The sequence below is a fragment of the Conger conger genome, chromosome 6 (assembly GCF_963514075.1).
Source record: "Conger conger chromosome 6, fConCon1.1, whole genome shotgun sequence".
Classification (NCBI taxonomy): Eukaryota; Metazoa; Chordata; class Actinopteri; order Anguilliformes; family Congridae; genus Conger; species Conger conger.
The window spans coordinates 4219310-4235748 of record NC_083765.1 but is presented as its reverse complement, the minus strand read 5'-3'; the positions used below and the strand labels follow the sequence as shown (position 1 = coordinate 4235748).

General features: G+C 50.7%; 1 protein-coding gene across 2 annotated transcripts in view; it reads left to right on the top strand.

Annotated features, from left to right (window-relative positions):
- Window positions 1–318: 318 nt before the first annotated feature.
- mttp (microsomal triglyceride transfer protein) overlaps window positions 319–16439 on the top strand; it is a 22610-nt gene continuing 6489 nt past the window's right edge. Inside the window, exons 1-15 of one of the 2 annotated variants that reach the window (XM_061244432.1) lie at window positions 319–574; window positions 3379–3557; window positions 4074–4217; window positions 5363–5470; window positions 6026–6142; window positions 6694–6833; window positions 8148–8298; window positions 8880–9037; window positions 9519–9687; window positions 10919–11026; window positions 11230–11442; window positions 12286–12497; window positions 12903–13000; window positions 13688–13809; window positions 14803–15030. In XM_061244432.1, the coding sequence (XP_061100416.1) occupies window positions 511–574; window positions 3379–3557; window positions 4074–4217; window positions 5363–5470; window positions 6026–6142; window positions 6694–6833; window positions 8148–8298; window positions 8880–9037; window positions 9519–9687; window positions 10919–11026; window positions 11230–11442; window positions 12286–12497; window positions 12903–13000; window positions 13688–13809; window positions 14803–15030 (2211 nt within the window). In that variant the 5' untranslated portion in view covers window positions 319–510. The remainder of the gene's footprint in view (window positions 575–3378; window positions 3558–4073; window positions 4218–5362; window positions 5471–6025; window positions 6143–6693; window positions 6834–8147; window positions 8299–8879; window positions 9038–9518; window positions 9688–10918; window positions 11027–11229; window positions 11443–12285; window positions 12498–12902; window positions 13001–13687; window positions 13810–14802; window positions 15031–16439) is intronic. The other variant, XM_061244433.1, reaches the window with a different exon arrangement.

The window sequence follows — 16439 nt, the reverse complement described above, 5'->3', positions numbered from 1 at the left end:
GTTGCTTCTGGTCTGATTTATTATTCTTTCGTATTCTTAAAGTTCATAGGTAACTTCCTGCCTTACTGTTTTGATCAAATGTAGATACTTCTAAACATTGAATACGAACCGAATAGAATACAATGAAAAATAGGGGGCGGTCGGTGGACGATTACGTTAGATTATTTGACGACAAGAAGCGCCGTCTTGGCTATGCGTGATAAAAACCGGATCAATCAATGATCAATCAATGAATGGGGGGGTAGTCGCATCCGTAAGACGCTGCATCTTATCTTGCGCGTGGACTGCGCGGGAGCTGCGCCTATCAGAATGTGAAGTGATCCTCAAATCTCAGCTCGCCCGGGTTAATGATTGAAAGCGTGAACTTAGTACTTGAGCGTGGAGTTTGGAGTCTGGCCTCCACTACGATACATATTACTTTAGTATTCCCGAGAGCTTGTCCTCTTTTTCTGTCTCCGAAGTGCTGCTCAGTCACCAACTTCTGCTGTCTGTCCACACGGAGAGCGCACTATGTTAAAGCTAAGCTTACTTTTGCTCTGCGCTCTAGCATCTTTCCTGTCTGTCTCCGCTAAAGGTGAGTGGCTTAGATAATTAATTTGCCTGTAAAATGATTATGAACTGTTTTACATTCTGCTATTCTCATGATTGATTTGACACCATAAACTGGCAGTATACATTTATATGGGCTTACACTCAATATAAAAAATGTGTCATAAAAATACAAATGTAAAATGCTCTTATGAAAATGTCACGTTTCTTTGCAACAGGGTGTGTTCCCTAAGATGGTAGTAAAGAAAATTGATTAATGAACAAATGTATTTTATGCAAACAGTTTTTGAAGGTCAAAGTTAATAAAGGTATTGCTTCCTTCTGTGCTTGCTGGAGCCTCCTTTGCGGGTGTGGATGGTGGCTCAGATGGTGAACGAGCAAAAAATAAATAAAAATCTTATTATGGATAATATGTCCTCTGGTAACTGAGCACTGGCCTGCAAAATATTACAATGACCTTATTGTGTAAGATCTGAATGGGCAGTTTCTGTCGTGCTTTGACTTACAATACAGTACAGTACAGATCTTATCGATGACCGGAAAGCAGGTGTGTGCTGCAGTTCTTTGAATCCAGCGTTGGGCACAGGTAAAAGTTAAGAGCGAATTCTGAGGGTATATTGAGCTGACGAGCCTCAGTCTCAAGGCCTACGGCCAAGGCAGCTGAAGAGGCTGGAGATCCTGCAGTGACCGTGAAGTCCATCTCTTCCACGTGGTGACGCAATACCGGAGTGACACGTCAGTGTTGTCTGGGGCTCAGATGGAGAGGCCGTGTGGCAGGCCCTGGGTCGCTCCGGGGTGTGAGCTGGCGTCAAATCTGGCACCGCTGCGCCAGGCAGAACTAGCCGATTGCCAGCCAGATGCCAGGCGTGAGCCTGACGGCATTAAGGTTGCTCCGCAAGGAGTCGCTAACCGCTAACCGCATTAGCTATTGTGTTGTTGTACTCGGGGTATTCTAGCTGCCAACCGCGGTGTGCTAGTTTGTAAGTTGATGTATTCTTCAAGGGTTCCGATTACATCTGTGTGGTCACGCTAGGACTCTGAACCGTACTGTCCTCTCGGGTCCTCTTCACACTTGTACATGTGTTTGATCTGCACTTCATTGTACGTCGCTCTGGATAAGAGCTAAATGCTAAATGTTTTGTATATGTAATGTAATGTAGTGTAACCGCAGTATGGCACATTCATGTGAGCGCAATGCAGAAAAACATTTAAGTTGCACCCGGTCAGTTGAGGAAATAAATGTAAATTCAGCTGATGGATGGAAAAATGGCATGTGTTTGGTGGAGGATTTTTATTGAATTGTCTAAGTATTTTGCACTCCCATCGCCATAGTCACACACCACTCCCCATTGGCCAGAGCCGTCACCAATCACAGAGTTCCCAAAGGATCACAGGTGGAAGGGGGATTTGCATTGAATCGGATTATTAAAGTAATTATTTAGTTATCGGACCGGCATCTCAAGATAAAGGACAGTGTTATCACATGTGAATGATTAGGTCTGTTGCTATACATCTGAGTTCAGAGACACAACGCTTTAAATATTGCGGACCCGTTTGCCACTGCTTCTCTGCTCAGAAGGCCACCCGATGTCCAGATTTGCTTGTTGCTTTTGTGGAATGTGATGAATGACATGTCGGATTGGGCCTTTTCTGGTTATCGTCACAGAATACGACCGCTCGATCCTGGTGGTACCGTTCTGAGAACATCCTATTAGAATCCCCGAATGTAAAGATCGGCTTGGGCATTTAAAAAAGTGCCAATTCATTGTTAACAAAGCCAGTTAATTTGGCATCTCTTGTATTTAAAAAAGTAACTGACCACTTGAAAATTTGAAGTGTTTACTTGGACAAAAAAAACTTTGGCTATGTCCAAAACAGATTACTTACCTACTATTGAGTACACAAGTATAGTTATATACACCTTGTACACTCTACTCAATAGGTAAGTAAGCTGTTCCAGACATGGCCGGGAATTTATTTGCATGCCTGGTTTGACCAATCAGATGCTTTCCCTGGGTTTTGTTTTCCTGTGGGTTCCTTCCTCTCATGTCTCTTAAGTATAGCTGGATGGATGAAAATGCTTGTAAATGATTGTGTTCCAAAATACCAAAGTTATATTTATATTACATAATGTAATATTGATGATACATTGCTATGCAGATGACATAAAGGTAACATGAAACAATAGAAACATTGAAGCAAGTATGTCCAAAATTCAGACCTGGGTCAAATATGTAATGTTTTGGATTGAAATACTTATCTCTGCTTTGCTGAGCTTGTCTGGTGTATTGGAACCTATGAAATGCTCTGAAAAACATTCAAACCCCACCTTCTGCTCCTCTGATGACTCAATTGCACCAGGCAAGATCAATCGAGCACAGAAAAGTATTGGAATTCAAAACAATTTGACCCCTTTTTTTTCTATTTGAAATACTGCCCCTCTCTGTAATGAACACAGCTAAACAGCCACAGGACATCTGGTAGCACTTTACAATAAGGTTCCATGAATTGGCATGAGCTAGTGTGGTCGTTAATAGCTAACACTGAGAAGTTCATCTGTACGTCTCTGTTAATGTATTTGTACATGGTTAATTAACGTTAACAACTGCATTGGTTAGTGCAGATTCATGAACCTTATTGTGAAGTGTGACAGAGTCTGGTTAGTGGGCGTCTGGCTGCTGCTGTCGGTGTGGGTGAAAGGGTGGCTCTGTGGGGGGTGTGAAGGGGGGGGGGGTGTTTTGGGGTTCAGAGAGCAAGTCTGGGTTCAGGGACAGGCAGCTCTCCTTCCCCTCGTTCCCCTTTAATGTGGTCCGTCTCTGTTTTCCCCAGCTGGGCCCAGGCTGAGCGGGGGACAGCTGTATAAATTCGGCTATTCCACGGAGGTGCAGCTGGACCGCGAGCGCGGCACGGCGGGCGGGGCCGCGGGGTACAGGATCTCCTCCTCTGTGGGCATCAGCCTGGCCTGGAGGGGCCCCGCCGGCCCCGACGACCAGCTGCTCAGAGTCACCGTACGTTTGGGCCCCATTTTTGCTATTACTTTATGAAAGGAGATAATTAAATTGAACATATATACACATTATTTAATACAGATGCTTATCTGATAATGTATTTAATATCTGTGTATTTTTAGTATGCTCCCGTTCTGTAATTGGACAGAAAGTAATGACTGACAGCTGTAGCTGGGTGCTGATTGGCTTTCTGCTCCTCTGAGTGGGAGGTGTGTTTGTCCAACCAGCCGCAGAGTTCATCCTGTCCATCCGTTCTATGCTTTCTTGACACCACTGACTACATTCTTTGTGTGTGTGTGTGTGTGTGTGTGTGAGTATGTGCCTGAGTGTGTGTGTGTGTGAGAGAGACTTTGGGCCAATAACATTCCCTGAACAGCGTGTGAAGTTTTCATTCCACAAATATCCCCCCCCCTGCTCTTCCAGACTTCGGGAAGGGAGGGGAGAGGGGGGCGGGGGGCAGTGAGTGGGTGGGTGGGCGTGACCTCGAATGACATGACCTTTGACCTCTCCCCGTAGATCAGCGACGTGGAGATAGAGACCGCCACTCCTCGCCCGGACAAGGACAACATCTTCCTGGACACGCCGACGCAGAAGATCCTGGGCACGGCCAACCTGGCAGCCCTGGAGCGCCCGTTCCTGGTGCACCTGAAGCTGGGCAAGGTAACGGATGAGAGCCACGTGTTTTTATTTTTCAGAAAGATTGCGTTCGCATTCGCGGGGAGGACGAGGGCAAACGACAGATATCTAATCAGCCGCGCTTGTGAATGACGGGGTCAATATGTCTGCCGATTGTACTCTAGAATGTGTGCTGATATTTACACCCATCTGCCATAAAGTTCTACAGTTTCAATCTGTTTTCATGGGCCCCCAAGCTAATTTGGCTTTTTCCCAGAACATTTTTCTTCTAATCTATTCTATTCTATAGGTTATCACTCCAACACTAACAAACCACACATTCAAGGGATTGTGTTGTGAATTGATAGAATCAGTGATAGTTTGAGATTCTGAAATGCCTTGCCTTTCGTTCAGGTGTGTGTGAGTGAGTGTGAGAGAGTGAGAGAGTGAGTGAGTGAGTGAGTGAGTGAGTGAGTGAGTGAGTGAGTGAGTGAGTGAGTGAGTGAGTGAGTGAGTGAGTGAGTGAGTGAGTGAGTGAGTGAGTGAGTGAGTGAGTGAGTGAGTGAGTGAGTGTGTAAGCCTCTGAGAGTGAGAGTGAGAGTGAGAGCGTGTGTGTGTGTGTGTGTGTGAGTGATTGTGTGAGAGTGAGTGAGTGAGCATGAGAGTGTGAGAGTGAGTGTGTTGGTTGGAAGGGGGAATTCCACATGTGTACAAAGGTCAAAGTATTTAGAAATGAAGTGTGCCAACCAGGTCTTCCTCGAGATTCAGCTGTTATCAGATTTCTCTGGTCTGCTTGCAGCAGAGTGGTGGGGGTCATGGGAGTGTGTGTGTGTGTGTGTGGGGGGGGGGGGGGGGGGTTGGGGAGGGGCTCAGCATGCTGCTTGTGTTACCTCTGGCCAAAGGCCAGGAGACCTTCTGTCACCACCCGGAGGAGAAGCCCTCTCCTGACCTCTGACCTCTGCGTCTCTTTGTGGGTAACCAGATACAGGGCATTGGCCAGTTCGGATCGATCGGCCTGGGGTTAGCTCCTACACATAGCAACCCACCAGGCGCATCCAAACGGTTATTATCTGTCTCTTAATGAATGTGGAATGACCGTATGTTTCGTTATGTTGGATTAAAAACAGAAAATTGATTTTATTGTTACGGAAACATCCCACCGTGTGCTGATTGGCTGTGTTCCTCTGCAGGTGAGGGGTCTGTACTCCTATCAGGACGAGCTCTCCGCCATCAGGAACCTGAAGAGGGGCGTGGCCGGGCTTCTGCAGCTACAGCTGACTTCTGGGAAAAGGCAGGAGGTAACAACCTTTATCCCGGGACAAAACAGAGCTCTATCCCAGGATAGTGAAACAGACATTTATCCCAGGATAGTGAAACAGACATTTATCCCAGGATAGTGAAACAGGCCTTTATCCCAGGATAGTGAAACAGGCCTTTATCCCAGTATAGTGAAACAGGCCTTTATCCCAGGATAGTGAAACAGACATTTATCCCAGGATAGTGAAACAGACATTTATCCCAGGATAGTGAAACAGGCCTTTATCCCAGGATAGTGAAACAGACATTTATCCCAGGATTGAGACATAGGCCTTTATCCCAGGATTGTGAAACAGGCCTTTATCCCAGGATAGTGAAACAGACATTTATCCCAGGATAGTGAAACAGACATTTATCCCAGGATAGTGAAACAGACATTTATCCCAGGATTGTGAAACAGGCCTTTATCCCAGGATAGTGAAACAGACATTTATCCCAGGATAGTGAAACAGACATTTATCCCAGGATTGTGAAACAGGCCTTTATCCCAGGATAGTGAAACATGACTTCACTGTGTCCCGTTCCCATGGAAACAGGTGGATGCGTCCGGGCGGTGCATGGTGGAGTACACAGTGGGGAAGGATCGTGTGACGCGGGTGAAGGCGGTGGACACCTGTAGAACCCTGGAGAAGGGCTTCTCCACCCACAGCCAGGTGAGCCCCGCCCCCTACAAGCCCCGCCCCCCCAAGCTCCTCCCTCATTCCATTAAGCTACATTAATGGCATTTGGCAGACGCTCTTATCCAGACCGACGTACAGTTGATTAGACTAAGCAGGAGACAATACTCCCAGACAAGGGCCCAACGGCTGTTTGGATCTTATTGTGGCTACACCGGCGATCGAACCACCGACCTTGCGTGTCCCAGTCATGCACCTTAACCACAACGCTACAGGCCGCCCTCTTCCCCAACTCCAGGACACGCCCATAAGCTCCGCCTCCCATTTTCTGCTAATTTGGGGGAGCAGCAGAGATGATTTGGGTGGTTTGATCAGCGGGCTTAGGGTTAGGATGTGGTTAGAGTGTGGTAGGGGTGCAGATCAGTGCTTTTTTCACTAAACATAGAATGGTATTTTAAAAATGTGTTTACTCAGGTTCCCTTTGTCTGATATTACATTATGAAAAGCAGTGTTTTTACACATGGAAGGGGGGAGTGCCTATCAAATGAAAACTCGACGCACGTTGATGAGATCCCCCTGGTGCTCAGGTGCTGGGCGTGTCCCAGAGGTCCTCCTCCGTCACAGAGTTCACCCTGGAGGACGGCTTCATCAAGAGCGCCGTGTCTGAGGAGACGCACGTGCTGTCTGTCAACGTCCGCCGCACCGCCGCCACCAAGGTCGTGTCCCGGTGAGAACACAACCTGGCCGCCATTCTACCCCTCGCGTTCTCTCCCAGTGGGGAATGCCCAGGTCGGACTAGTTTGTGCTTGGACAACCTTGTGTTCTGCAACCTACCTTCTCTCTCATTACATTACATTACATTACATTACATTACTGGCATTTGGCAGACGCTCTTATCCAGAGCGACTTACAGTTGATTAGACTAAGCAGGAGACGATCCTCCCCTGGAGCAATGCAGGGTTAAGGGCCTTGCTCAAGGGCCCAACGGCTGTGCGGATCTTATTGTGGCTTTGACCGGGATTAGAACCACTGACCTTGCGGGTCCTAGTCATGTATCTTAACCACTACGCTACAGGGTCATGTACCTTAACCACTACGCTACAGGGTCATGTACCTTAACCATTACACTACAGGGTCATGTACCTTAACCACTACGGTACAGGGTCATGTACCTTAACCACTACGCTACAGGGTCATGTACCTTAACCACTACGCTACAGGGTCATGTACCTTAACCACTAGGCTACAGTCATGTACCTTAACCACTACACTACAGGGTCATGTACCTTAACCACTACGCTACAGGGTCATGTACCTTAACCACTACGGTACAGGGTCATGTACCTTAACCACTACACTACAGGGTCATGTACCTTAACCACTACACTACAGGGTCATGTACCTTAACCACTAGGCTACAGGGTCATGTACCTTAACCACTACGCTACAGGGTCATGTACCTTAACCACTAGGCTACAGGCCACTCTTTTAATTCTTGGAAGTGCAGGCAAGCGCACAGTCCCTTCACAAAATATATGAAGCAAAGCCCTGCAGGATGACATGTCGTTTTGTACAAGGAGAGAGTTGGGAATGTTTTTGGGAACTGTAGGCATTCTCTCACTCTGTGTGTATGTGTATATGTATGTGTGTGTGTGTGTGTGTGTGTGTGTGTGTATGTGTATGTGTGTGTACGTGTGTGTGAGTGTGTGTATGTGTACATGTGTGTGTGTATATGTGTATGTGTGTGTGTGTGTGTACGTGTACGTGTACGTGTACGTGTACGTGTACGTGTGTGTGTGTGTGTGTGTGTGTGCGTGTGTGTGTGTGTGTACGTGTGTACGTGTGTGTGTGTGTGTGTGTGTGAGTGTGTGAGTGTGTGTGTGTGTGTACGTGTACATGTGTGTGTGTGTGTGTGTACGTGTACATGTGTGTGTGTGTACGTGTGTGTGTGTGTGTACGTGTACGTGTACGTGTGTGTGTGTACGTGTGTGTGTGTGTGTGTGTGTGTGTGTGTGTGTGTGTGCGTGCATGTTTTCTCCAGCCAATCGCTGACGCTGCTGAGCAAAGAGGAAGGACCGCAGGCAGCTGCTGGAGAGGACGTCCTGGCTGTCGTCCAATCGCTGGACAGCGAGTTTGTGGCCATCACTGTTCTCCCAGAGAGGGTGAAGACCAAATGCAAGACCTGCCCGACGGTGAGAGACATCAGCATGGCTTGTGCACACTCAGTGACCACTCTGTTGGGTAGAGCTTTCTAGCACCGGGTAGGACTTCATTTTGCCCCCTAGAACAGCCTGAATTCTTCACACCCTGGATTGGACAAGGTTCTGGAAACGCTCCGTAGAGATTCTGGCCCGTCTTGACATGATCCCGTCACGCAGTTGCAGCAGGTTTGTCGTGAATCTCCCGCTCCGCCGCGTACCGAACGTCTTCTGCCGGGCGGAGTGAGTGTGGAGGCCATCAGAGTACACTGAACTCATTCTCCTGAGATTAACAAGAGATTATATTTTCTTTTTTATCTAAAAATAGATTTCTTAATCCAGAAATAGATCTTGAATTGTCTCAAAGCATGTAAAGGGGGTAAAGTGTTTCACCTACGGATGTGCGGTGTGGCCAGTGCAAGAGAGAGCTGCTGTCAGTAGCTCTGCACGGCCACCAGGGGGCACTCACCATGCCCTCCTGCCCCCCTCGTGTCTCCTCGCCTGATTGCCCTTGGCTGTTCTGTGATTGGTTGAGTTTGCGTGATTGACACCCCCCTCCTCCTATGGTGTTGCAGCTCTGGGATCACTGGCGGGCGGTGCACACGCAGTTTGAGCCGGAGAGGCTGTCCAAGGCCACTTCCTCCCGCCACTTCCTGTCCCTCCTCCACACCGTCAGGAAGTCCTCCAAGGAGGACATCCTCGCCGTGATGAAGAACTGCAGCAAGACTGCCCTGTAAAGCCCCACCCGCCTCTCTGCCTAAGTTTCCCACAATGCCCTGCTCCATGTCCAGGAAGTCCATGTTTGTTTTTGCCCACAAGTGCTTACCATGTTTTTGATGAATATTGATTTTATCTTAAAAAAAAAAATTTTTTTTTTTAAAAGGGACATGTCTTGTCTTATAGGTGCATATCCAGTCTATTGGATAACATTTCGGTTTTGCATGAGATAATATCATTAAGGTTCTGACAGTTTGACAGACTTGACAGAGTTTTTTATTTACCCAAAGCCAAACCTGGGACAGCCTGGACCCCAAAGGGCATCCCTGTTCACCAGGCAAAAAACACATCCATACATTTTCCATTATACTGCTGTGCAGACGATGGGCTGGTTCCATCACATGAAATGACACTACCTTACACTACACTTTGTTACACTACATTACACTGCATTGCACTACAGTCACTGAACACACACATCCCCCCCCCCCCCCCAGGCCCCAGGTGGTGGACACGGTGACCTCAGCGCAGACCCCCGCCTCGCTCGACGCCGTTCTCTCCTTCCTCAACTTCTCTGACGCGCGCGGCCTGGTGCTGCAGGAGCGCTTCCTGTACGCCTGCGGCTTCGCCTCACACCCCACTGAGGACATGCTGCACGCCCTGCTGGTGAGATACCGCACCCCTACCGCACCCTAACCCCTACCGCACTCTAACCCTAACCCTCACACCCCACTGAGGACATGCTGCACGCCCTGCTGGTGAGATACCGCACCCTAACCCCTACCACACTCTAACCCTAACCCTCACACCCCACTGAGGACATGCTGCACGCCCTGCTGGTGAGATACCGCACCCCTACTGCACCCTAACCCCTACCACACTCTAACCCTAACCCCTACCGCACCCTAACCCTCACACCCCACTGAGGACATGCTGCACGCCCTGCTGGTGAGATACCGCACCCCTACCGCACCCCTACCGCACCCTAACCCTCACACCCCACTGAGGACATGCTGCACGCCCTGCTGGTGAGATACCGCACCCCTACCGCACCCCTACCGCACCCCTACCGCACCCCTACCGCACCCTGACCCCTACCGCACTCTAACCCTAACCCTCACACCCCTCTGAGGACATGCTGCACGCCCTGCTGGTGAGATACCGCACCCCTACTGCACCCTAACCCCTACCGCACCCTAACCCTCACACCCCACCGAGGACATGCTGCACGCCCTGCTGGTGAGATACCGCACCCCTACCGCACCCTAACCCCTACCACACTCTAACCCTAACCCTCACACCCCACTGAGGACATGCTGCACGCCCTGCTGGTGAGATACCGCACCCCTACCGCACCCCTACCGCACCCTAACTGCACCTCTACCGCACCCTAACCCCTACCGCACCCTAACCACACCCCTACCGCACCCTAACCCCTACCGCACCCTAACCCTCACACCCCACCCCGGACATGCTGCACGCCCTGCTGGTGAGATACCGCACCCCTACCACACCCTAACCCCTACCACACCCTAACCCTAACCCCTACCACAACCCTACCTCACCCTAACTGCACCCCTACCGCACCCTAACCCCTACCGCGCTCTAACCCTAACCCCTACCGCACTCTAACCCTAACCCCTACCGCACCTTAACCCCTACCACACTCTAACCCTAACCCCTACCGCACCTTAACCCCTACCACACTCTAACCCTAACCCCTACCGCACCCTAACCCCTACCACACTCTAACCCTAACCCCTACCGTACCCTAACCGCTGCCTAACCCTGTGTGTCCCACCCTAACCCCTACCGCACCCTAACCGCTGCCTAACCCTGTGTGTCCCACCCTAACCCCTACTGCACCCTAACCGCTGCCTAACCCTGTGTGTCCCAGGCACTGTGGAAGGGGCATATCGGCAGCACTGAGATCAGGGAGTCGGTGATGATCATCATGGGTGCTCTGGTTCGCAAACTCTGCCAGAAGGGCGGCTGTGAGCTTCCGGTGAGTTCCACAACAGTTTAGCAACATTATGGCAATGTTTCAACAATATAACCATGGCTCAGCTGTCCCGTTGTATGGTGCTGCTAATGTTAGAACATTACTCTGAGCCCTGTGTGTATGTGTATGTGTATGTATATGTATATGTATATGTGTGTGTGTGTGTGTGTGTGTGTGTGCGTGTGCGTGTGTGTGTGTACCTCCAGACGGTGCAGGAGGTGAAGCAGCTGATGCTGGCGGGTCCAGGCGGTGCTGAGGAAGAGGAGCAGGTGCAGATGTACCTGCTCGCGCTGAAGAACGCCATGCTGCCCGAGGCAATCCCACTGCTCACACACTTCTCCGAGTCCGAGGTGGGGGCCTTCAGCATCATCGCCATCACCGCCCTGCAGAGATACCACTCCTCCCTCATCACTGCCGAGGTGAGCACTCACACACTCTCACACACTCTCACACACTCTCACACACTCTCACACACACGCATACACACAATCACACACTCACACACTCTCACACACTCTCACACACACGCATACACACAATCACACACTCACACACTCTCACACGCACACTCACACGCTCACACACACACACTCACACGCATGCACACAATCACACACTCTCACTCACACACTCACACACACATGCACACACACACACACGCACACTCACACACTCACACACGCTCACAATCACACACACACTCACACACTCACACATGCACACATACATACACACACACACACATGCCCATGCACACACACACACACACACACTCACACACTCACACACACACGCACACTCACACACTCTCACACGCACACTCACACACTCACTCACACATGCACACATGCACACACACACACATGCACACATACATACACACACACATGCCCATGCACACACACACACACACACCCAAAACAGCAATTCAGAACACACTATGCAGGCTGAGGTACTCAAATAGCCAATCAGAATACATGTTGCAGGTTGGACTACTCAAACAGCCAATCAAAACACACCATGCTAGCTGGCGTATTCAAACGGCCAATCAGTACACATCCTGTGGGTAGGGGTAATGAAATGATTAAATGGCCAATCAGAGAACACCAGCAGAGCACAATCAGAGCACAATCAGAGCACAATCAGAGCACAATCAGAGAACACCAGCAGAGCACAATCAGTATGAACCCTGGATGCTGGGGCACTCAAGCAGCCAATCAGCGTAGGCCCTGACCCCGCCCGGGCTCTGCTCTCCCGCGCAGGTGAAAGAGACGCTGAACCGCGTCTACCACCAGACCCGGCGGATCTACGAGAAGAACGTGCGGGCGGCGGCCGCCGACGTCATCCTGAGCTGCGAGCCCTCCTACATGGCGGTGCAGAACCTGCTGCTCTCCATCGGGCACCTGCCCCACGAGATGAACAAGTACATGCTCTCCAAGGTCCACGACATCCTGCACTTCCAGATGCCCGCCAGGTGCGTTCTGGGAAATGTAGTCCTGCCGTGGGCACCGTGGAGGTGTCTCAGGGACACACAGCAGAAGCTGCGTACTGGTTATTTTTCAAAGCCATGTATAGATGTTTCTCTTTCGTGGATGTAATCTGTCTCCAACTGTCTGAATTGTGTCTTGTTTTATCCGTTTTGTAACACTGTCGCCGAGGTACAACTTCTTGAGAAGAGCTCTGTATTAAAACAAAATGGATTGTGAGGCAAATTTATCACATCATATTGTTAGATTGTTGACATATTAATTTGAGCAAAAGTCGCAAAAAAAAAAAAAAAGTGGGTGTGTGTGTGTGTGTGTGTGTGAGCGTGTGAGCGTGTGTGTGTGTGTGAGAGTGTGTATGTATGCTCATGGCGTGTTTGGTCCCTGTCTCTCAGCACCATGGTGCGGCGGGTGATGAAAGACATGATCTCCCACAACTACGACCGCTTCTCCAAAGTGGGCTCCTCCTCCGCCTACTCCGGCTTCATGGCGCGTAAGTGTTGAGGTTGCGTTGAGGCTGAATGTTAGTTTGAGGGAGAGTTGAGGATGAATGTTGGGTTGAGTCAGAGTTGAGGATGAATGTTAGTTTGAGGGAGAGTTGAGGATGAATGTTAGTTTGAGGGAGAGTTGAGGATGAATGTTAGTTTGAGGGAGAGTTGAGGATGAATGTTGGGTTGAGGTTGAGTTGAGGCTGAATGTTAGTTTGAGGGAGAGTTTAGGATGAATGTTAGTTTGAGGGAGAGTTGAGGATGAATGTTAGTTTGAGGGAGAGTTGAGGATGAATGTTAGTTTGAGGGAGAGTTGAGGATGAATGTTAGTTTGAGGGAGAGTTGAGGATGAATATTAGTTTGAGGGAGAGTTGAGGATGAATGTTAGTTTGAGGGAGAGTTGAGGATGAATGTTGGTTTGAGTCAGAGTTGAGGATGAATGTTGGTTTGAGTCAGAGTTGAGGATGAATGTTGGGTTGAGGCAGAGTTGAGGATGAATGTTGTGTTGAGGCAGAGTTGAGGATGGATGTTGGGTTGAGGCAGAGTTGAGGATGAATGTTGGGTTGAGGTAGAGTTGAGGATGAATGTTGGGTTGAGGCAGAGTTGAGGATGAATGTTGGGTTGAGGTAGAGTTGAGGATGAATGTTGGGTTGAGGCAGAGTTGAGGATGAATGTTGGGTCTACCTCTGCAGGTGCGGAGGACATCACCTCCACCTACAGCCTGGACATCCTGTACTCGGGTTCTGGAATCCTCCGCAGGAGCAACATGAACATCCATGCCTTCAGCCAGGGGGCTCACCTGCACGGCCTGCAGGTAAGACCCCGCCCCACACACGAGCGTTTCTGCACACATCTTGCATAACATTAGTTATTTAGCCAATGCTTTTTATCCAGAGAGTTCAGGTGTGTGACTCTGCTGAACCCAGGCCGCCATGGTTACAGTGAGAGTTCAGGTGTGTGACTCAGGTGACCCCAGGTTGCTGCGGTAACAGTGAGAGTTCAGGTGTGTGACTCAGGTGACCCCAGGTTGCTGTGTAACAGTGAGAGTTCAGGTGTGTGACTCTGGTGACCCCAGGTTGCCGTGGTAACAGTGAGAGTTCAGGTGTGTGACTGGGACCCCAGGTTGCCGTGGTAACAGTGAGAGGTCAGGTGTGTGACTCTGGTGCCCCCTGGTTGCCGTGGTAACAGTGAGAGGTCAGGTGTGTGACTCTGGGGACCCCAGGTTGCCGTGGTAACAGTGAGAGTTCAGGTGTGTGACTGGGGACCCCAGGTTGCCGTGGTAACAGTGAGAGGTCAGGTGTGTGACTCTGGGGACCCCAGGTTGCCGTGGTAACAGTGAGAGGTCAGGTGTGTGACTCTGGGGACCCCAGGTTGCCGTGGTAACAGTGAGAGGTCAGGTGTGTGACTCTGGGGACCCCAGGTTGCCGTGGTAACAGTGAGAGGTCAGGTGTGTGACTGGGACCCCAGGTTGCCGTGGTAACAGTGAGAGGTCAGGTGTGTGACTCTGGGGACCCCAGGTTGCCGTGGTAAAATTGAGAGTTCAGGTGTGTGACTGGGACCCCAGGTTGCCGTGGTAACAGTGAGAGTTCAGGTGTGTGACTGGTGACCCCAGGTTGCCGTGGTAACAGTGAGAGGTCAGGTGTGTGACTGGTGACCCCAGGTTGCCGTGGTAACAGTGAGAGGTCAGGTGTGTGACTGGGACCCCAGGTCGCCATGGTAACAGTGAGAGGTCAGGTGTGTGACTGGGACCCCAGGTCGCCGTGGTAACAGTGAGAGTTCAGGTGTGTGACGGCGCTGTGGCCCCCAGGTGGCGATTGAGGCGCAGGGTCTGGAGGGCATGATCGGGGCCATGGCTGACGAGGGGGAGGAGGACCTGGAGAGCTTCGCCGGGATGTCCGCCGTGCTCCTCGACGTCCAGCTCCGCCCCGTCACCTTCTTCAAGGGCTACAGCGACCTCATGTCCAAGATGTTCTCTCTCTCTGGGGACCCCATGAGCGTGGTCAAGGGCCTCATCCTGCTCACCGACCACTCCCAGGTGAGCCTCTACCTTCCCCTAACCATAACCCCCTAACCCTACCCTTACCCCAACCCCAACCCCAAACCTCATCCCCTATCCCTAACCCTACCCTTACCCCTACCCCTACCCTTACCCCAACCCCAAACCTCATCCCCTATCCCTAACCCTACCCTTACCCTTACCCTTACCCCAACCCCAAACCTCATCCCCTATCCCTAACCCTACCCTTACTCCAACCCCAAACCTAATCCCCTATCCCTAACCCTACCCTACCCCTTACCCCAACCCCAAACCTAATCCCCTATCCCTAACCCTACCCTTACTCCAACCCCAAACCTAATCCCCTATCCCTAACCCTACCCCTACCCTTACCCCAACCCCAAACCTAATCCCCTATCCCTAACCCTACCCTACCCCTTACCCCAACCCCAAACCTAATCCCCTATCCCTAACCCTACCCTTACCCCAACCCCAAACCTAATCCCCTATCCCTAACCCTAGCCTACCCCTTACCCCAACCCCAAACCTAATCCCCTATCCCTAACCCTACCCCTACCCTTACCCCAACCCCAAACCTAATCCCCTATCCCTAACCCTACCCTTACTCCAACCCCAAACCTAATCCCCTACCCCTAACCCTAGCCTACCCCTTACCCCAACCCCAAACCTAATCCCCTATCCCTATCCCTAACCCTACCCTTACCCCTTACCCCAACCCCAAACCTCATCCCCTATCCCTAACCCTACCCTTACCCCAACCCCAAACCTCATCCCCTATCCCTAACCCTACCCTTACCCCAACCCCAAACCTAATCCCCTATCCCTAACCCTACCCTAACCCTTACCCCAACCCCAAACCTAATCCCCTATCCCTAACCCTACCCTTACCCCTACCCTTACCCCAAACCTAATCCCCTATCCCTAACCCTACCCTTACCCCTACCCCAAACCTAAACCTAATCCCCTATCCCTAACCCTACCCTAACCCTTACCCCCTATCCCTAACCCTACCCTAACCCTTACCCCAATCCCCTATCCCTAACCCTACCCTTACCCCTACCCTTACCCCAAACCTAATCCTCCCTCCCTAACCCTACCCCTACCCTTATCCCAACCCCAAACCTAATCCCCTATCCCTAACCCTACCCTAACCCTTACCCCAACCCCAAACCTAATCCCCTATCCCTAACCCTACCCTTACCCCTACCCTTACCCCAAACCTAATCCCCTATCCCTAACCCTACCCCTACCCTTACCCCAACCCCAAACCTAATCCCCTATCCCTAACCCTACCCTTACTCCAACCCCAAACCTAATCCCCTACCCCTAACCCTAGCCTACCCCTTACCCCAACCCCAAACCTAATCCCCTATCCCTATCCCTAACCCTACCCTTACCCCTTACCCCAACCCCAAACCTCATCCCCT